Source organism: Bufo gargarizans, chromosome 2 (assembly GCF_014858855.1).
Source record: "Bufo gargarizans isolate SCDJY-AF-19 chromosome 2, ASM1485885v1, whole genome shotgun sequence".
In the NCBI taxonomy this organism is placed as follows: Eukaryota; Metazoa; Chordata; class Amphibia; order Anura; family Bufonidae; genus Bufo; species Bufo gargarizans.
Genome location: NC_058081.1, coordinates 441,818,079 through 441,838,011, shown reverse-complemented (window position 1 = coordinate 441,838,011; position 19,933 = coordinate 441,818,079). Strand labels below are relative to the sequence as shown.

At 42.7% G+C, this 19,933-nt stretch overlaps 1 protein-coding gene across 1 annotated transcript in view; it reads left to right on the top strand.

Annotated features, from left to right (window-relative positions):
• Nucleotides 1-3,864: 3,864 nt before the first annotated feature.
• Nucleotides 3,865-19,933, top strand: part of CXCL14 (C-X-C motif chemokine ligand 14) — a 52,953-nt gene continuing 36,884 nt past the window's right edge. The window contains exons 1-2 of the mRNA XM_044280954.1: nucleotides 3,865-4,102; nucleotides 4,996-5,101. Coding sequence (XP_044136889.1) covers nucleotides 4,039-4,102; nucleotides 4,996-5,101 — 170 coding nt within the window. The 5' untranslated portion in view covers nucleotides 3,865-4,038. The remainder of the gene's footprint in view (nucleotides 4,103-4,995; nucleotides 5,102-19,933) is intronic.

Sequence of the window (19,933 nt, the reverse complement as noted above, 5' to 3'; positions counted from 1 at the left end):
GCGCAGAAGGGAAGGAGCAACATATGGATTTTGGAAAAGAAAGTGTCAGCATTTTGGAAACTATGGGATAAGGTGACAGATTTATTGGCACTAGTTTGGGTACATATGATTCTTGATTGCTCGATGTTATGCTTTTAGCGAGGCAAGGTAACAAAAAAATGGCTGCTCTGGCACCATTTTTATTTTATGTTTTTTATGGCATTCACCTGACAGGATAGATCATGTGTTATTTTTAAAGAGCGGGTTGTTATAGAAGCGACAATACCAAATATGTAAATTTGTATTTTCTTGTTTCAGTTTTACATAATAAAGCATTTTTGAAAATGTCTCCATTTTCTGAAAGCTATATTTTTTTTATTTTTCTGCCGATTGTCTTGTGTAGTGATGGACGAACATCGGCTGGGACGGTTCGGAAACGCGAATGCGCGTTCACGATCAAATGTTCGCGAACCACGTGTTCACGGTGGACCACATTGACTTTAATGGCAGGTGAACCTGAAAAACCTTCAGATCATATTTGCAGTCACCAGATACTTACAAGAAATGCACAAATAGTCCCACAACATGGAAACTGACATAACAGAGGGGGATCTCTGGCAAAAATTCCCACAAAAAATATGTATTTTAATCTGGGGCCATTTTTATGCGTCTTAAGGGAAACTCTCAAAAATGTGCCCTGCTGGAGTCTATAAAAATTTTATTTTAGGCCACGGGAGTACAGGCCCCAAAACTTAGGCATTTACCTGACAGAAAATAACGTGATGATGTGGCTGGAGGTACATTAGGTGGTCACTGGATAAAAATTTTACTGTAGGCCACTGGAGTACAGGCCCCAAAAATCGGGCATTCACCTGACAGAAAAGGCATTTTATGCCGCTGTATATACATAAGACAAGGACTGTTCTTTGTTCTGTGTGGTGACGGATATGTGTGGGCTGGCAGGAGGAAATTCAATTACATGTGGTCATCACAGTTGTTGAATTCCTCCGAGATCTATGCCTCATTCATTTTTAGAAATGTGAGGTAGTCCACACATTCGTGAGCTAGGCGAGTGCGCTTATCAGTCACGATCCCCCCTGCTGCAGTGAACGTCCTTTCGGACAGGACACTCGACGAGGGGCAAGCCAAGAGTTCCATGGCAAATTGTGCCAGCTCTGGCCACAGGTCAAGCTTTCACACCCAGTAGTCCAGGGGTTTCTCGCTTCTCAGAGCGTCCACATCGGCTGTCAACCCGATGGTCTAGGCATTCTCTGATGATGGATTTGGAGGGCGGCTGTCGACGAGGAGGAAGAGGACAGGAGCAATGAGGACATTTGCCTCCTCAGCTGAATACATTCTTTGGGATGATTGGGGCCTTTTTATTTTTATAGGGGTGTGTACAAAGGGTGTTCACTAAGTTATCTACCCCAGCATGTTCTGTCAGTGTTTGAGAGCAGAGTTTTTCTGTGCAGGTTGAGACATGTCTGGACATGCAACACACACAGCAGTTCAGTCTGATGAAAGCACTGGAAGTGACAGGATGGCACATGCAGTACAATGCGAGTCTACAAAGAAAGTGGGGAATTTGGAACCTCGTTCCGTGATTAAATTCTTTACAAAAGAAGCCTAAAGAAATCCATGAAAGGATAATTACTGTATATGATGATGATGTATCTTCCTACTACCAAGTAAAGTTTAAATGGGGTAGGGAATCAATTGAAGATGACGCTCGTTTAGGGTGACTTGTTAAAGCATCTTCAGAAGAAGTGTGCTGTAAAGTGAAAGCCAGGATTTTGGAAAATTGTCAGGTCAAAGTCAGTGTTATAGCTCATGAATTAGGCATTTCAGTTGGCACAGTTTCTAGTATCATTCATGATGTTTTGATGTCAAAGGTCAGTTCCCGATGGGTACGATGAAAGTTGATGCCTGAGTAAGAGACTTGTCACCAGCAATTTAGCCAAGAGAATTTAGACATGCTTAGAGAAAATCCAGGAGACATCTATTCTAGAATTATTATAGGTGATGAAACATGATCCTCAGAGGAAACAAGAGTCCATTCAATGAAAGCACAAGGGGTCACCAACTCCAAAGAAATTTGTATGCAGCAGCTAGCTGGAAATATCATCGCAACAGTTTTTTGAGATACAGAATGCATTGTATTACTAGAATTCATACCACACAGGACAACAATTATTGGAGACACCTATGCTTCAACTATGAAGGCATTACATGAGGCAATCTAAGAGAAATGCTGTGGGAAGTTGTCAGCATATATGTTTCTGCTTCATAACAATATACCATCTCACAGGTCTCTCAAATCACAAGCTGCTATCAGGGAATGCGGCTTAATTGAGCTTAACCATCCACCCTACAGTCCAGACCTGGCTCTTAGCGATTACTTTCTATTTCGGAACCTGAAGAAATTTCTGCATGGGCAACAATTTCCTGATGATAATACAAGTCAATAAGGCGGTAACAGGGTTCCTGCAGCAGCAAGAAGTCTCCTATTCTGAGAACATAAGTGGAATACGTGTGCTGAAGTCAAGGAGGATTACATTGAAAAGTAGTATGTTCAGTTTTCTCAGAACATTTTGTTTTCATATTCAGGTAGATAACTTATTGAACACTCTTCGTAAATGTGGATTCACAGGGGTCTGTATGAAGTGCTTTTGCATGTATAGGGGGTATAATACATTTGCGTAAAAATTCTGAATGAGAAAGAGAAAAAAATGTGAAAAAAAAATTACCGAAAAACTTAAACAGATGTCAAAAGTACACAAGATTGAGGTAAAATCGATGAGAGAGAGAGATAGGGGGAGGGATATGGTGTTAGAAGATGGTAGGGCAGTACCCAGAGTAGGGAGTATCTGCAAATGGTTTGTTATTTAATGTTATGTAATGTATAATTCCCGTGGAATTCCCAGGAAATTTCCCGTAGGGTCTATGGTCAGTCTGACCTTGGCTCCCCCAGCACATGAGCATTGCCTAAAATCAAAAAGTAAACAGGGGTGTATCTACCATAGTGGCAGACCATGCAACTGCTATGGGGTCAAGTGGCAAGAAGGGGCCCAGGCTTAGTTGGGATTATCTCCTCTTCCACTGGAGGTAAAAACTTAATCAGGACTCTACCCTCTAAAGGAACAACTTTTAGCAAATAAGGCAGTGGAAAAATAGCCCAAGAGTCATTGAAAAGGGTTTAGGCAGAAACCCTTCTGTCCTTTTTGGGGGCCTGATTTGATCCCTGCTATGGGACCCTTACTTCTCTATCTACGCCACTGCCAGTAAATATACATTTTTGTATTGTCCTTCTCTGTCAGATTCCATACATTTTCTAGTTCCGATACATCTCATTGAATGGCTGCCTTTTCTGGCAATGCATTAATACACCCCCATTTCCATTTCATTTCATAACTAAGCAGATCTCAGAAACTCGGTCTCATGACCTCTAGGAATAAGAATACAGCAAACAGATAATGACAACGGGCTTTCCTAGAAACAAATATAACTAATAAACCACTCAGAAGAATTTTTCACCAGGAAAGCCCAGGAATTTTTATATTTTTGAGATTTGGAAAATTGAAAATTACGGTAAAAGTTGTATTTGATTTTACAGTGTGTTTTGACATTAGTTACACAATGTTTTATATAACATTATGTTATTCTGACTTCTGACATGAGAATCCAGAGAAACATCTAATCTACAGAAATCTTTTCACTGAAAGAACAAAGAAAAAAATGTATGATGGATTAGTTACAAAATGATTCCATCTAGTCTTCACTTCACCCCTTCCACAGAACAGGGCAGAGTAAGCAACAAATCTCCACCCTCCAAACAGTGAAGAAATTGCAGTGAGTAGTTTGGTTGCTATGCATGTTAATGACTTTGCACCCTGGGCTGTAGGATCTGTTTTAAAAGAGGACAGGCGAGGAAGGCGAGCCTCACATCGGAGGTGGATTCTGTTAAGGCAGGACAGAGGCACTGAGCGAGCCACCAGAGAATACAGGAGGGCACCCTGAACCAGACCACCTCTTCAGCAATAAGACAAGAGCAGTGGGGACATGAAACCCTTTGTGGCAGCTTTCCTTCTCCTTCTCCTAGCTGTGTGCACATTACATGTGGAAGGTGAGATTTATTATCCTTACTGATTGTTTACAGATCTTATCTACAGATATAGCAGAGCTGAGTTTGCCAACGAACTGCTCATTTTTCTCTGAGTTAACATATCAGACAGCAAACTCATTTCTACCTATATCCCCATAATAAAATAGCAATTTTTTTTTACCTTAATTGATTATATGCGGAATATGTTCAGGATCAGGACTGGGCACCTGTAGTTATACCTGGATTATGTTGTGGCTGAGAGGACTTGTATTTCAGTAAAGTGCATCTTTAGGGCTCATGCACACAAACGTATTTTCTATCCGCTTCCGTTCCGGGTTTTTTGTGGACCGTATGCGGAACCAAAAACAATGGAAGGTACTCCATGTGCATTCCGTTTCCATATTTCCGCTCTGCAAAATAGTAGTGCATGTCCTATTATTGTCCGCAAATCACGGTCATTCAAGTCAATGGGTCCGCCAAAAATACGGAACACATCCGTATTTTGTGGATCCATACTGTAGAAATGCTATGTGCTCATGTGTTTGGTGATTAATAGGTTACTGTTTCCGTTTACGATCCGCAAAAAACGGATCGTGTACGGAAACCATAGGGATATGTTTTGTGGAATAACGGAATGGAAGAGGACTTAAATCAGAGAAAAAAACCTCAAATACGGAACAATGGATCCGTTAAAAACGGACCGCAAAACAACAACGGCCGTGTGCATGAGCCCTAAGGCTGATATTGCCATTAATTACATTACAACATGAGAAAAGTTTATGTTCTTTATTACAAGTTTCTTGTATTTGTGACCCTGGATTCTATTAAATGCTGTATTTGGGCAGTTGGTTGAGCCATGAAAAATGTATGGTAACATCAGAAACTGCATTCATGTCCAAATTCTTTTCCTCCAGGATCAAAATGCAAGTGTTCCAGAAAGGGTCCAAAAATAAGATTTTCTGATGTGCAAAAACTGGAAATCAAACCAAGGCATCCATACTGCGAGGAGAAGATGGTCATGTATGTCATTTCATTAATTTACTGCATGCTGCTTGCAGATTAGCAGAGCTGAATTCTTCATTTAACTCTTTGTGTCACAAAAATTACGTTTTTCAGTTTAAAAAAAAAAAAGTAAAATCCTTCAGCAGTCCTACATAAAACCACATTCAACTGGTTTTTATTTGTTCCAAATGACTGAACAGCCTTCTACATCTGACAAACTCAGCTCTGCTACATCCCTACATATAATTCTCATTCATGGACTTATGCATATAATTTAGAAAGTACACAGGTTGTACGTGGGGTTAATCAGTATGTAGCAGAGCTAAGTGTGTTATTTAATTTTGGGACTGCATGGTTTTATTATCACAATTCTGAGTAGGTTTATCTGGTATAAATCCACAGGGGACATGATGAGTTGTACCAAATGACATACTCGTCTCTGCTACATCTGTATTACATGGTATACTATAGGAATATATTACAATATTATACTTGTAGTGCCTATGGAATAAATGGAAGTTCACAATAATGGGCTGTAAAAGAAGCGGAATATTGTACATCAGACATCACCAACCTCTGGCACGCCAGCTGTTGTGAAACTACAACTCCCAGCAATCTCCATTCGCTTCTATAGAACAGCTAAGCAAGTGTGCATGCTGGGAGTCACAGTTTCACCACAAGTGGAGGTTGCTGATCCTTGTTTTACATGGTGGGATCTGAGATGTGACAGGCGTCACAATGATTCCTGGTCGGTGGAGAAGAATGCATTGTAATTAGTGGGCAAATTCCAAACCCCAAAAACTATAGCTAAGGCGGAAATTCATACCCATACCGTTTTCTTCCATCTTTGGTTACTAACTTGAAGTGACACTACAGACTCAATGACGCTTGTCACCCCTCTTTCTCAGATGTATTATCGGTTTATTGGGAATTAATTTCTGCCTCTGTTCACCAAAATAGTCTAGAGCAACTTCTCATAGTAAGGGCTCCTGTGCACGAACGTATTTTCTTTCCGCTTCCATTCCGTTTTTGATTTTTAGGACCATATGCGGAACCATTCACTTCAATGGGTCCGCAAAAACAACGGAAGGTACTCCGTGTGCATTCCATTTCCGTATTTCTGTTCCACAAAAAAGTAGTGAATGTCCTATTATTGTCTGCAAATCACGGTCCGAGGCCCCCTTCAAGTCAATGAGTCCGCAAAAAATACGGACCGCACAAGGAACACATCCGCATGTCATCCGCATTAAATCCGTATTTTGCGGATCCATACTGTAGAAATGCTATGCCCAGCCCATATTGCTCATGTGTTTGGTGATTTAATAAGTTAATGTTTCCGTTTCCGAGCCACAAAAAACAGATCACATACGGAAACCATACGGATATGTTTTGTGGAATAATGGAACGGAACAGGACTTAAATCAGAGAAAAAAAATAATACTTCAGATATGGAACAACAAATCCGTGAAAAACGGTCCGTGAAACAACAACGGTCGTGTGCATGAGCCCTAAGACTTGATTTTTAGCACTAAGATGCATGGGTGTCTAGATATAGCAGTGATGAGTGTGACGATGCACTAGTAATGAGCTGGAAGTTCAGCATTTGATATCTGTGGTTTAAAGGGAATCTGTCACCTAGAGAATCGATATTAAACCCAAAGTATGTCCTTATAGTACTTCATACCATCTTTCCTTCTTTACAATGAGCTTGTATTATATCTTCATAAAATCCACTTTAATCCATATGATAATGAGGCATTAGGTGCCCAGAGGGACGCTACTTTCATTCAAAGGTGACCAGGAATGCCCCCATCGAGTGCCCAGGAACGCCCCACAGAGCCCAAGCACACCGCTCTCTGCACTCATACACTACTCCCCAACCTTTCCTTTTAGCATAGCCAACAGACGCAGTGCCGAATACTGCCTGCCCCTGCACTCTTCCTGTTCAACTGAGGGCATCAACTTCAACTGTTGCACTTGGCATGTGCCAAAAACATCACTGGGCTCAGCCCATGCCCAGTCAAGGGAAAGAGTGTGTGTGTGTGGGGGGGGGATGTTTACTGGCTGCTAGTGATGGAGGGGGCGGCAACGGCGCTGCTGGGGGAGTAGTGTATGAGCAGAGAGAGAGGCGTGCTTGGGCTGTGTAGGGAGGTGGTCCTGGGCACTCAATGGGGGCGTTCCTGGGCACCTTTCAATGAAAATAATGTCCCTCTGAGAACTTTAATGCCTCATTAGCATGTGGATTAAAGTGGATTTTATGAAGATATAATGCAAGCTCCAAAGAAAAAGAAACGCACATGGAAAGAAGGTATGAAGTACTATAAGGACATACTTTGGGTTTAGTATTGACTCTCTGGGCGACAGATTCCCTTTAAGGACAGAAGGTAAACTCACTAAGATATAACAGCGCACAAGGGAGGCCGGTAAAGGTGTTGTTTGCTCTTAAGAACAGCCTTTACTTTATTAGGACTTATGAGGACTGTACAGGAGAAGGAGGACATCTTGGCTTATCTAGAGCAGAAAGTAACCATTCATCTGTGTGCTTTATGATGATCCACTGGTCTGAACTGGTCTGGTCAGTGGCCCGTGGTAGCTAGCCACTAGGAAGCAGTCCTTAGACAATGTTATAAGGATGCAGTTTTGTGGTGGTTTTCATTGGATTTCTAGATGCCAGGAGTGAATACAAAAGAGAGGAGAGGTATTAGTCTCTCTTTGACATTTTTCCTTCTGCTTGGCATTAGCAAAAAATAAAATACATCAAAAGCTGCCACAAAAACCTTAGAGAAAACTCATGCCCTCCTCATTCTTCATCCACCTGGTGCTGCTCTACAAGATATAAGTAACTGTTGGATCTAAACACGTCTGCAACATCCTAAAAGTATTATGTGATGAGAGACAAAAAAAGGTAACCTCTGCTGCCACAGTATAAAGGGGTAAAACAGCATCAGTACTGTCCGCTATGGTAATAAGGGGAAAAACACAATGGATGAGTTTCTCTTCTGCTGCTGTTTATTTTACTATCACATTCAGAGATGGCAGTTTAATGGGTTTCTGTCACCGGATAAATGGGTATTAAGCTGGCTGACATGTCTAAGATAACTAGATTAGTGCCATCTCACGGCCTGCCGCCGTTATTGAAAACAAAAACAAACTGTTAATACGCTAATTAGCCTCTAGGTTCAGGAGGGGGTGTTGTCCCTGCTCCTAGAGGCTCCGTTCTCCCACCTCTGGCCCCGCCCTGTTACACTAAATTGACTGGATCGGGCATCGTTGGTCTCCTACCTCCGGCCGTGTATGCAGTGTAAATCTCGTGCCGTTCAGTATTTGGCGCAGGCGCAGTGAGCAAGCTGGCAGCTGGCGAGCACCCTTCACTATGTAGTTATGCTTGGTTATCAAAGCACATACAAATGGAGTGTGTGTATATATATATATATATATATATATATATGTTTGTCAATTTAGAAAGACAACCCATGTACTAAATAAAGTTGTAGAACAACCTCAGTTAACTGTAATCACTGTCATTGTGAAGTGGAAATATCCAGAAGTGACAGCAGTTTATCAGTCAAGTGCTTAGCCTGACAGAAAAGGTTCGGCAACTACAATTTCAACTGCTGTGTTTCGGTCTGCCTCTTAAAGGGGTTCTCTGGGAATGATTTAAAATGGCTGCCAGCAACCTGTCTAAGAATGTGAGTAGGACTGGTTACCTTCAGTTGAAGAGCTGCCTAGGAGGGCGAGGGAACAGATTTCACTACACTATACTCACATACTACATATTGGTGAGTTCTCCTGTCAGGCTGCTCAACCATGATGGTATATCATAGGCAAGATGAGACCATTACCGTCTATAGTAGTGTGTATGGACCAGCCCTGCTCATATTCTAGGAAAGCTTGCTGGCAGCCATTTTAAATTATTCCCAGAGAACCCCTTTGCAACCTTATAATTAGTGCTGTTTTTAGAAGTTCTATGGACTGGGCACAATGCCCAAACAGTAGTGTATTTAGGTAAATGATTATAGAGGCTCACCCACATGCAGGTAGAGATAGGTGCTCTTGTCGGATTTGTTACACCCAGTCAAAAATCAAGTGTACAGAACAATGAATAAAGAGCGACAGGCACCCAACTTCTGGAACCACACCGAGAGGTTATGTATAAATAATATATATTTGTTAAGTGGTATTGCCTAAAAGATCTCCTAAGACTAGGTAGAAGAATGTATTGAAATCAAATGGAATCGTGAAGTAAAAACAATGTATCAAAATCGGATAAAAACAATGTATGTTGACTTATGCGTATAGATTAGAGAATAGACTAAATACAGTACACCTATATTGTTCCTGCAGAGTAAAATAGTAAAAGTGTTCCTGCAACATAAGGTGGAATCATAGACTTGGTTTCTAATGTTTAAGCCAAAAACGATGCAGTCGGCATAAGAATATTCCTGTACGTAAGGTAAAGATCCACACAGTTGGTTCCCCTTTGCAAAAGGTTGCTTTATATCAACCTATCTTCCGGATAGGTGTGGAGTAGTTTAAATATGTCCGTGCTATTACACACTTGCAGTCAGCTCTGTGCCAATACTCCTTACAATATATAAATATATATATATATATATATATAGAGTACACCTTGACTGATTGCAGGTCAGATGGTTCAACCTGGCGGCTGGAAACTAAGGTTCAGTTGCAGCACAGTCCCCTTAAGTAAATTGCCTTGTGTTGGTATAATACTTAACCCTTTGTACCTTAGGTGAAAATGTCATATGGTACCGCTGCTGTATGGAGTCCCACGCAGCAGCCGGTATCTGGTTGTCTATTACCTCCTTCCTGAAGACCGTTCCGAACTAAGTAGTTCACCTCCTGGCTGCACTGAATACACTAGTCTGAGAGCAGTGGCAACAATGAAAGTTTTTGTTCTTTCTACAGTAAGAAAGGGTTAGATTTTAGAGATGTTTTTGAGGAGCAGGTGGCATAAACCGCCAAGTGATTGAATATAGGGGGCGAAGGAAAGATCAGTGTCAAACATAACACGAAGACAGTGGGCATGCTGCCCAGGAGTTATGGTAGTGCCACACCCTGAGGTAGAAATGTCAGGTTTAGGTAGGTTGTTTGATTGAGAAAACACAAGAAGTTACATTTTTCAAAGATTCAGTTTGAGACAAAACAAATGCATGATGTTATAGACAGTCAGTCACTGTCACAGCGGTGAGGTCACACAATGAGGTATATAATTGGGTGTCATCAGCACAGAGATGAGATTGAAACCAAAATGAAAACATAGTGCCAATACCAATAATAATCTTGAATATTTGGTTGGTGACTTGTAGAATGCCCTAATAATATAAATAGTTGACATAGTCCCAAAGGTGATTTCAACAATAAGGTTGGGATCTCAACAAGCATAGTTATTGACTATGTAATAAGACTATCTAATAATGCTTAAGGCCTCTTTCACACGGGCGTCATGTTTTTTGCCCAGATAAGAGGCGGGTGCGTTGCGGGAAAATGCGCCATTTTTCCGCGTGAGTGCAAAACATTGTCATGCGTTTTGCACTCGCGTGAGAAAAATCGCGCATGTTTGGTACCCAAACCCGAACTTCTTCACAGAAGTTCGGGCTTGGGATTGATGTTCTGAAGATTGTATTATTTTCCCTTATAACATGGTTATAAGGGAAAATAATAGCATTCTGAATACAGAATGCTTAGTATAATAGTGCTGGAAGGGTTAAAAATAATAAAAAAGTTAACTCACCTTCTCCTCTTGTTCGCGTAGATTCCGGTCTGTTCTGTAGCTGTGGACTGAATGACCTGAGGTGATGTCAGATCACATGCTCCAATCACATGGTCCATCACCATGGTGATGGAGCATGTGATCTGACGTCATCAAAGGTCCTTCAGCCACAGCTAAAGAACAGATCGGCATCTACGCGAACAAGAGGAGAAGGTGAGTTAACTTTTTTTATTATTTTTAACCCTTCCAGCACTATTATACTAAGCATTCTGTATTCAGAATGCTATTATTTTCCCTTATAACCATGTTATAAGGGAAAATAATACAGTGAATAGACTGTCACCTAGAACCCATGCATGAAAATCGCACCGCATCCGCACTTGCTTGCGGATGCATGCGATTTTCACGCAACCCCATTCATTTCTATAGGGCCTGCGTTACGTGAAAAACGCACAAAGAGGAGCATGCTGCGATTTTCACGCAACGCACAAGTGATGCGTGAAAATCACCGCTCGTGTGCACAGCCCCATAGAAATGAATGGGTCAGGATTCAGTGCGGGTGCAGTGCGTTCACCGCACGCATCGCACCCGCACGGAAAACTCGCCCGTGTGAAAGGGGCCTAAGAGTGTGCTTTGGTATAGTTTTGCCAGGCAACAATCAAAATTAGTTTTTTTATGTAGGATAGTATAGCCTGCTACACACTGGCAGATATACTGCCATACTGTGGCATGTAGGTAAAGGGGTCAGCAGACAACTTGGAAAGAAAAGTAGTTTATTTTACTGTCTATTAAATTTCATTTAGAATAGTTGTCCTAACATTTAACCTTGTGGGCTTTAAACTGCTGTGACCCTCACCAATCACGAGATTGGGGATCCTCTTACATGACCCAATGGGGGAGTGGTGGACATGACCCCTTTTATTCTCTAAATGGTAAGTGATAGTCATGATACAAACCCATTAAGGAATTGTGTTAATGATTCAGATTCCCCGCAATTACAAGCACACTTTGTGCATTTGCTGTTCAAATTTAAGTTATAAAGCTATAAAGCTATTGGCCTCATTTTCTTACAAAATACAATTTAATCCATACATAACAAAAGTGATCTATATTATGAGTAAAAAAAGTATTCCTGACAAGATGAATTTGTCTCCAACTGGAAACTTAGCTTACTTTGGAAAAGAAAAACTCTTCTACCATGAAGAATCAAACTTTCCTATGAGGAAACTTTTGTTGTGCAATGCAATGGAATTACATTTTACCACAAGCAAAAAAAAAAAAAAACATTAGTCCTTTAGTCCTCTGGTACGGCAAACAGAAATATTTTCACTCACAATACCAAGCACGACAGATAAAATTAAACTGACAGAAAAATATAAGATCAGACATACAAATATCACTTCTCTGCAAAATAAAATTTTCTTAGCCATGAAAAATAGTAAATAAATGTTCATTTATAACAGAAGCAAGGATTTTGTGATGACCCAACCTATGACAGATCTATACCTTCACCTTCACCAGGGTTCTGGTATTTTAGAATACTGCAACAGTCTGTACTCTTCTTGACTCCAAAGTACGTGCTTGTTATATATATTTTTTTTAAATCTTCGCTATATCTGCTTTTGGGAGTCAGGTGACAACCAATATGGCTACAAATGCAACCTACACAGCAGGGGCTTAGCTATAGGGGGTGTAGGGGGTGCCTGAGGGGCCCAAAGACCCTTGTTCAGCATAAGAAGACACCAGAATAATAGAAAGTGCATGCTGGTCAAGTTACACCTCTGGGTGGAAGGAAGGGGTTAGGTCAAGAATTTGGCATGGGGGATGTCATTTCAATTTTTGCCTGAAGCAGCATGAAGGCTCTGTGCTTCCCTGCCCCTGGCCACAAAGCACTCAGGATGGGGGGGCCCAAGCTGAACTCTTGCACCAGGACCCATGAGCCCTTAGCTACGCCCCCCGCCACACAGGGTTTGCCTCCAACAGAATCTAGAATGCTAGATGTTTGAGCCTATGCTAATATCGCTGTAGCTATCACTAGGAAAATATTTCATGTGATTGATAACCTCCATGGGGTCTTTAATGATGTCTGTGAATGTTCTAGATGTTTGCTAGTAGTCAGTAAGAAGACAAACTTCTCTACAGACAATGGGGAAGAATATCTGTATATTTTCATAGTATTTGGAGTAGACAAATGTGTTGGGAAAAGTGGGAGCAACCTCAGAGACACAACTCATCAAAGATTTGACAAGTGTTGTATAACATTACCAGGTCTGACCTGGCGTTGTACTAGGACTACAGCAGATTCATCAACTGGAGGAGTGCCTAGTGCACTGCTAATACTAACCAACATTTCTTTAAAAAGCAGCAAGTTCTTAGTTGGGCCTCGTTTTTCAGCGTTTTTTACCCATCAATATATATTTTCATGTAACTGCTTGGGTAACCTGTGCTTTGCTATTTTTATGGCATTTTTGGGTGTTTTTTTTTTACTCACCAAAAATACTACAGATTGTGTGAGGGAGACTTAAAAGGGTTTTCCCAGATAATTTTTTTTAATGATGACCTATACTCTGAAAATACTCTGAGCACTATAGGAAAAAGCTTTGGCCTTTCTGTTGGCCAGGACAGTGGGAACTCACACTTTTCCTATACTGTGCAAGTATGGCCACTGATGCTAGATTGCATGTAACCATGGAAACGAGCAGCGTAAAATGTGATTGAAAAATGAATCCAGCCAGCAAACGGGACAATATGGACAATCACAATACATTAGTAAAGACTAGAAGCCCACATGCAGTTTTCATGGCAGTTTTTGAGGGAGGTTTTGAGCCAAACACATGAGTGGAGAAGTATCAGTCTTTGATTTTTTTCTTTATACTTTTTCTTCTTTTTGTATCTCCTGACCTTGGCTCAAAACAAAACAACATAAAAAAACACCACAAAAATGCATATGTGGTGCCAGCCAAAAGGCTATCTTGGAATATTGGCAAGAGTTGGTCATTTGTATATAGTGTAGGTAGTGTGAGACTATTTTGAACCTGGCCTTTACTCATAATGGCAACAGCCACTCCTTTGTATTCAGGGCCGTAGCTAAAGGCTCATGGACCCTGGTGCAGGAGTTCAGCTTGGGGCCCCCAGTCCCTCAGGGCTGTGTGGCCAATGGCAGGAAGCACATAGCCCTTGTGCTTGCTTGAGGCAAAAATTGAAATGGCCCCCCCGCCCCATGCCAAATTCTTGACCTAACCCCTTCCCTCCAGCCAGAGGTGTAACTGGACCAGCATGCACTTTCTATAATACCGGTGTCTTCCTATGCACCACAAGGGTCTTTGGGCCCCTCAGGTTCCTGGGCCCGGTAGCGACTGCTACCTCTGCACCCCTATAGCTACACCCCTGCTTGTATTTAAAAGGAACTCTTCATAGATGACATTTTCCTTTTAGTATAATGCAACAATCCCGTCACTGAGGTCTATAATATTTGCCACATTTTTGCAATAATTTAGAACATCCATCCAATGGAAAGTTCATGAGAAACATAGCAGACATTTTATATAGTACCGTGTGTGGTTCAGAACATCTTCTAAGCCTCTGATGTACTCTTTAAAGTGAAACATGATATACTTTGTACTAATTGACGACTTTAACAAAACCATGAAACATGAGCTTAGATACAGAATGCTGGGCTACAACAATGTATAGGGAGCACAGACTGCCACTTCCTTTTAATTAGCGGGAAAGCTCTGAGTGAAAGTGGCAGGATTAAATACCAAACCAGATAATCCACATTTATTCCAAGTGCAAATTCATCAGCCCATCTTGTCAATGAAAATTAATCACAGATTGTTTACTGAATAAATTGTGTTTGCAGTTTTGTTCCGGTGCCAGGTCCCCCAAATGTTTAACTGCGGATGACCTACATTTTGTCAGGCACAGCTGGTATGCGTGCTTAGTTCTCGCACTGCAGCCAAATCTCTTTTTTTAAAAGTGCACTCGGGAATACATTTAAATCACTGACACTAAATGATACTTCTAAACAATGCTCAAATTGACAACCGAAATTATTAGCATGCTTTATATCTCGCCTATAATGGCAGAGGTTAGACTCTCCTCATGCAGGCAGATCCGTTTATCCTGGGCTCAGTGCAGCAGGATCTGTATCTAATTTACCCAACATGGGTGGCCCAGTAGGATAGAAGTGTCTATTTGGCAAAAGGATGGGAATATCTACTGACTGTACTGTCATGGATTAGTAGATATAAACTACAGCATACAGGTTTTTTCTTTTCGATCGTAGAGGTTTTTATTCACCATGCGGCATAAATCATGTTGCGTTTCGGCTCGTAGACCTTCCTCGGACACTATGCTGCAGGTGTAGTAGGGAAAGAAGAAGGATGGAGGTATCACACGCAATGTATGTACTGTATGTGTCAAAACATATGTTAAAGGAGAAGGGCGTCTGGAAATATATTGTTGCATGTTGTTTAATGAGTGAGAATTAAAGGGGTTCTCTGATCGTTGGGGGCTCTGACACCCAGGACTCCCGCCAGTCAGCTGTTTGAGAAGGCACAGGCACTCACATTAGCACCGCTGCTTTCTCGCAGCTTAGCCAGTCCATGGACGCCTAGGTGCAGCTCTGCTCCATTGACATAAATGGGGCTAATCTGTGATACCAAGCACATCCGCTGTACAATGTACGAGCTGGGAGAAGGCCACACGGCTACTGCAAGCTTCAGTGTCTTCTCAAACTGCTGGTCGTCAGGGATCCTGGAAATTGGGGCCCCGACCAATCAGATACTGATGTCCTATCCAAAGGATAGGTCGTCAATACAAAAATCTTGGAAAACATCTTTAAAAGGTTTTCCAGGATTATCCATAGCATAGGTCATCAATATCCGATTCATGTAAAAATGCACACCTCATTTCCAGATTACCTTTCTTTCTGCGATTCTTGTTTTCTATCTGCAGAAAATCCACTTTGTTCGGTGAGCAAATCAGCCAGTAAGGTCCCAGAGGGGCGTTATTTTCTCTTGAAAGCCTCCATCTAGTGCCCAAGCCCGCCCTAATGCACAGCCCAAACAGGCCTCCTCCTCACTCAGATATGACCGTGTCCACCCACCCCGCCACTCAGTCTCAATCACACCATAACCCTACCCACCATCTCCTTTCATCATCTCTTCCAAATCTGGTGAACACCGCCTGTGCCTACATTCCTTGTCTCCAACTGAGGGCATCTGCCTCAACTATCGAGCTTCCACCTTCATATAATGTTAGGCCCACGCAAGGTTTAGGTCTTACGTAGCCGGAAAATGGCCTCACTGTTACACTTTTGTTGAAGAGGAAAGAAGGAGGTCTCCAGTCACTGCTTCTTGTCTCTTCTTTCCACAGATGGGCAGGGGCGGTTTGGGAACTCAAAGTGGCTCTGTAAAAAAGCGTAAAAGTGACCTCATGTTATAGGCAGGGCAAAATCGGTAGAGAATGGAGCCAAACCAAGTGGGCGGGGTCAACAAACAATTAGGATGGTTCACACGGCACATTCGACTTTTAAAAAACCCAAGGAGGGATAATAACAGGTGTACTTAGCGTGCCATAACAAATGTATGCCCCATTTTGTACCCCATTAGTTAGGCCCCCTTGAGCCCCCACACAATAGTAATACTAGTTATTCATTCTGTTGTGACTTCTCTCCAGCCACTGGGTGCCAAAGGATCTTACGGCAGGTGGCATTGGCAGTTGCATCCATTCACACGTCCGCAATTCTGTTCTGCACTTTGCGGAACGGAATTGCAGACCCATTCATTTCTATGGGGTCGCACTATATGCTGCCCGGGTCCGGAATTGTGGACCCGCAATTGCGGACAAGATTAGGTATTTTCTATTATAGTGCCGGCGATGTGTGATCCGCATCTGTGGATCCGCAAAACACTTACGGACGTGTGAATGGACCCTTAAGAGGAGGGATGGCAGCATGATAATGAGATTGCAGCAAGGCTGCCTTTGACCTGGCGCACTCACATCAATACATATGGCAGCCGCCGATGACTCTCCTGCAATGTCATTATTATGCCACAATGTGTGAAGTGAGGGACGTGACCCATAGCGTATTGGGGCCATCATGTGTGACTGATATCAGCCGCTCATCTTTTAACACTCCAGCGCTGATATAACCTCCAGAGACATTACATCATATGTGACTGATATCAGCCGCTCAACTTATAATGCTCCAGTACTTATATAACCTCCAGAGACATTATATCATGTGTGACTGATATCAGCCGCTTAACTTATAATGCTCCAGTACTGATATAACCTCCAGAGACATTATATCATGTGTGACTGATATCAGCCGCTTAACTTATAATGCTCCAGTACTTATATAACCTCCAGAGACATTATATCATATGTGACTGATATCAGCCGCTCAACTTATAATGCTCCAGTACTTATATAACCTCCAGAGACATTATATCATGTGTGACTGATATCAGCCGCTTAACTTATAATGCTCCAGTACTGATATAACCTCCAGAGACATTATATCATATGTGACTGATATCAGCCGCTCATCTTATAACGCTCCAGCTTTGATATAATCTCCAGAGACATTACATCATATGAGACTGATATCAGCTGCTCCTCTTATAATGCTAATGTTCCAGCACTGATATAACCTCCAGAGACATTACATCATATGTGACTGATATCAGCCGTACCGCTTATAATGCTCCAGCACTGATATAACCTCCAGAGATATGACATCATATGTGACTGATATCAGCTGCTCCTCTTATAACGCTCCAGCACTGATATAACCTCCAGAGACATTACATACTATATGACTGATATCAGCTGCTCCTCTTATAACGCTCCAGCGGAGTGAAATGTCAGAAGATGAGATGGTTTTTGGGCAGGGATCTGTGATAAGGCAGGGGAACAGGGGGACACTAGAGTTGCAGTGGCTCTGTGAGGTCAAGGTGCACAGAATTACACTTGATAGGCAATATCACACAGGTGATAGGCAGCACCTTCAGGACTGACTTAACTTGCCCCCTACAGTAACTTACCCCCATGCTGCTGTGTGTAGGAGGGATACAGGGACCAATGAGGGGACTTCATACTTCCAGGACCACACATGAGGCACTAGAGGTGAAGGCTCAGAAGGTCTGGAATGAGTCCCCGCCCCTCCTCACACAGACTATCACACTGCAGAGAGGAGCTTCTCTTGGGGTCAGTAAACTTTAATATAGGCTGCCCGGTGGGGGCAGCTGTGAGTGGCTACAGGACCGTACTATTATTATCATACAAGCGCGTCAGCACAGCAGGGCCGCTCCCCTGTGATGTGTATCAGTGCTGGGCCAGGGGCAGGCAATAAACTTGGGAACAGTGAGGCAGGGTTCAACGGCCCCCTGCATAGTAAAAGGCTATCGGTGGGGTGAATGACCAATCGGCCCTTGCAGATAGGTGACTTTAGTTAGGGTCAACTACGTAAGCTCAAAATGGAATTTTTGAGACAATTTTCTTCCATACTAAAGACCACCTGAACGGAAATTGCATTTGTGCATGGATATACACTTATTGACAAAAAAAATAATGCATCCCTAGTAGAGTTGAGCGAACACCTGGATGTTCGGGTTCGAGAAGTTCGGCCGAACATCCCGGAAATGTTCGGGTTCGGGATCCGAACCCGATCCGAACTTCGTCCCGAACCCGAACCCCATTGAAGTCAATGGGGACCCGAACTTTTCGGCACTAAAAAGGCTGTAAAACAGCCCAGGAAAGAGCTAGAGGGCTGCAAAAGGCAGCAACATGTAGGTAAATCCCCTGCAAACAAATGTGGATAGGGAAATGAATTAAAATAAAAATTAAATAAATAAAAATTAACCAAAATCAATTGGAGAGAGGTTCCATAGCAGAGAATCTGGCTTCCCGTCACCCACCACTGGAACAGTCCATTCTCAGATATTTAGGCCCCGGCACCCAGGCAGAGGAGAGAGGTCCCGTAACAGAGAATCTGTCTTCATGTCAGCAGAGAATTAGTCTGCATGTCATAGCAGAGAATGAGGCTTCACGTCAGCCACCACTGCAACAGTCCATTGGCATATATTTAGGCCCAGCACACACACAGGCAGAGGAGAGAGGTCCCGTAACAGAGAATCTGGCTTCATGTCAGCAGAGAATCAGTCTGCATGTCATAGCAGAGAATCAGGCTTCACGTCAGCCACCACTGCAACAGTCCATTGTCATAAATTTAGGCCCAGCACCCAGGCAGAGGAGAGAGGTCCCGTAACAGAGGATCTGGCTTCATGTCAGCAGAGAATCAGTCTGCATGTCATAGCAGAGAATCAGGCTTCACGTCAGCCACCACTGCAACAGTCCATTGTCATAAATTTAGGCCCAGCACCCAGGCAGAGGAGAGAGGTCCCGTAACAGAGGATCTGGCTTCATGTCAGCAGAGAATCAGTCTGCATGTCATAGCAGAGAATCAGGCTTCACGTCAGCCACCACTGCAACAGTCCATTGTCATAAATTTAGGCCCAGCACCCAGGCAGAGGAGAGAGGTCCCGTAACAGACAATCTGGCTTCATGTCAGCAGAGAATTAGTCTGCATGTCATAGCAGAGAATCAGGCTTCATGTCAGCCACCACTGCAACAGTCCATTGGCATATATTTAGGCCTAGCACACAGGCAGAGGAGAGGTTCATTCAACTTTGGGTAGCATCGCAATATAATGGTAAAATGAAAATAAAAATAGGATTGAATGAGGAAGTGCCCTGGAGTCCAATAATATATGGTTATGGGGAGGTAGTTAATGTCTAATCTGGACAAGGGACGGACAGGTCCTGTGGGATCCATGCCTGGTTCATTTTTATGAACGTCAGCTTGTCCACATTGGCTGTAGACAGGCGGCTGCGTTTGTCTGTAATGACGCCCCCTGCCGTGCTGAATACACGTTCAGACAAAACGCTGGCTGCCGGGCAGGCCAGCACCTCCAAGGCATAAAAGGCTAGCTCTGGCCACGTGGACAATTTAGAGACCCAGAAGTTGAATGGGGCCGAACCATCAGTCAGTACGTGGAGGGGTGTGCACACGTACTGTTCCACCATGTTAGTGAAATGTTGCCTCCTGCT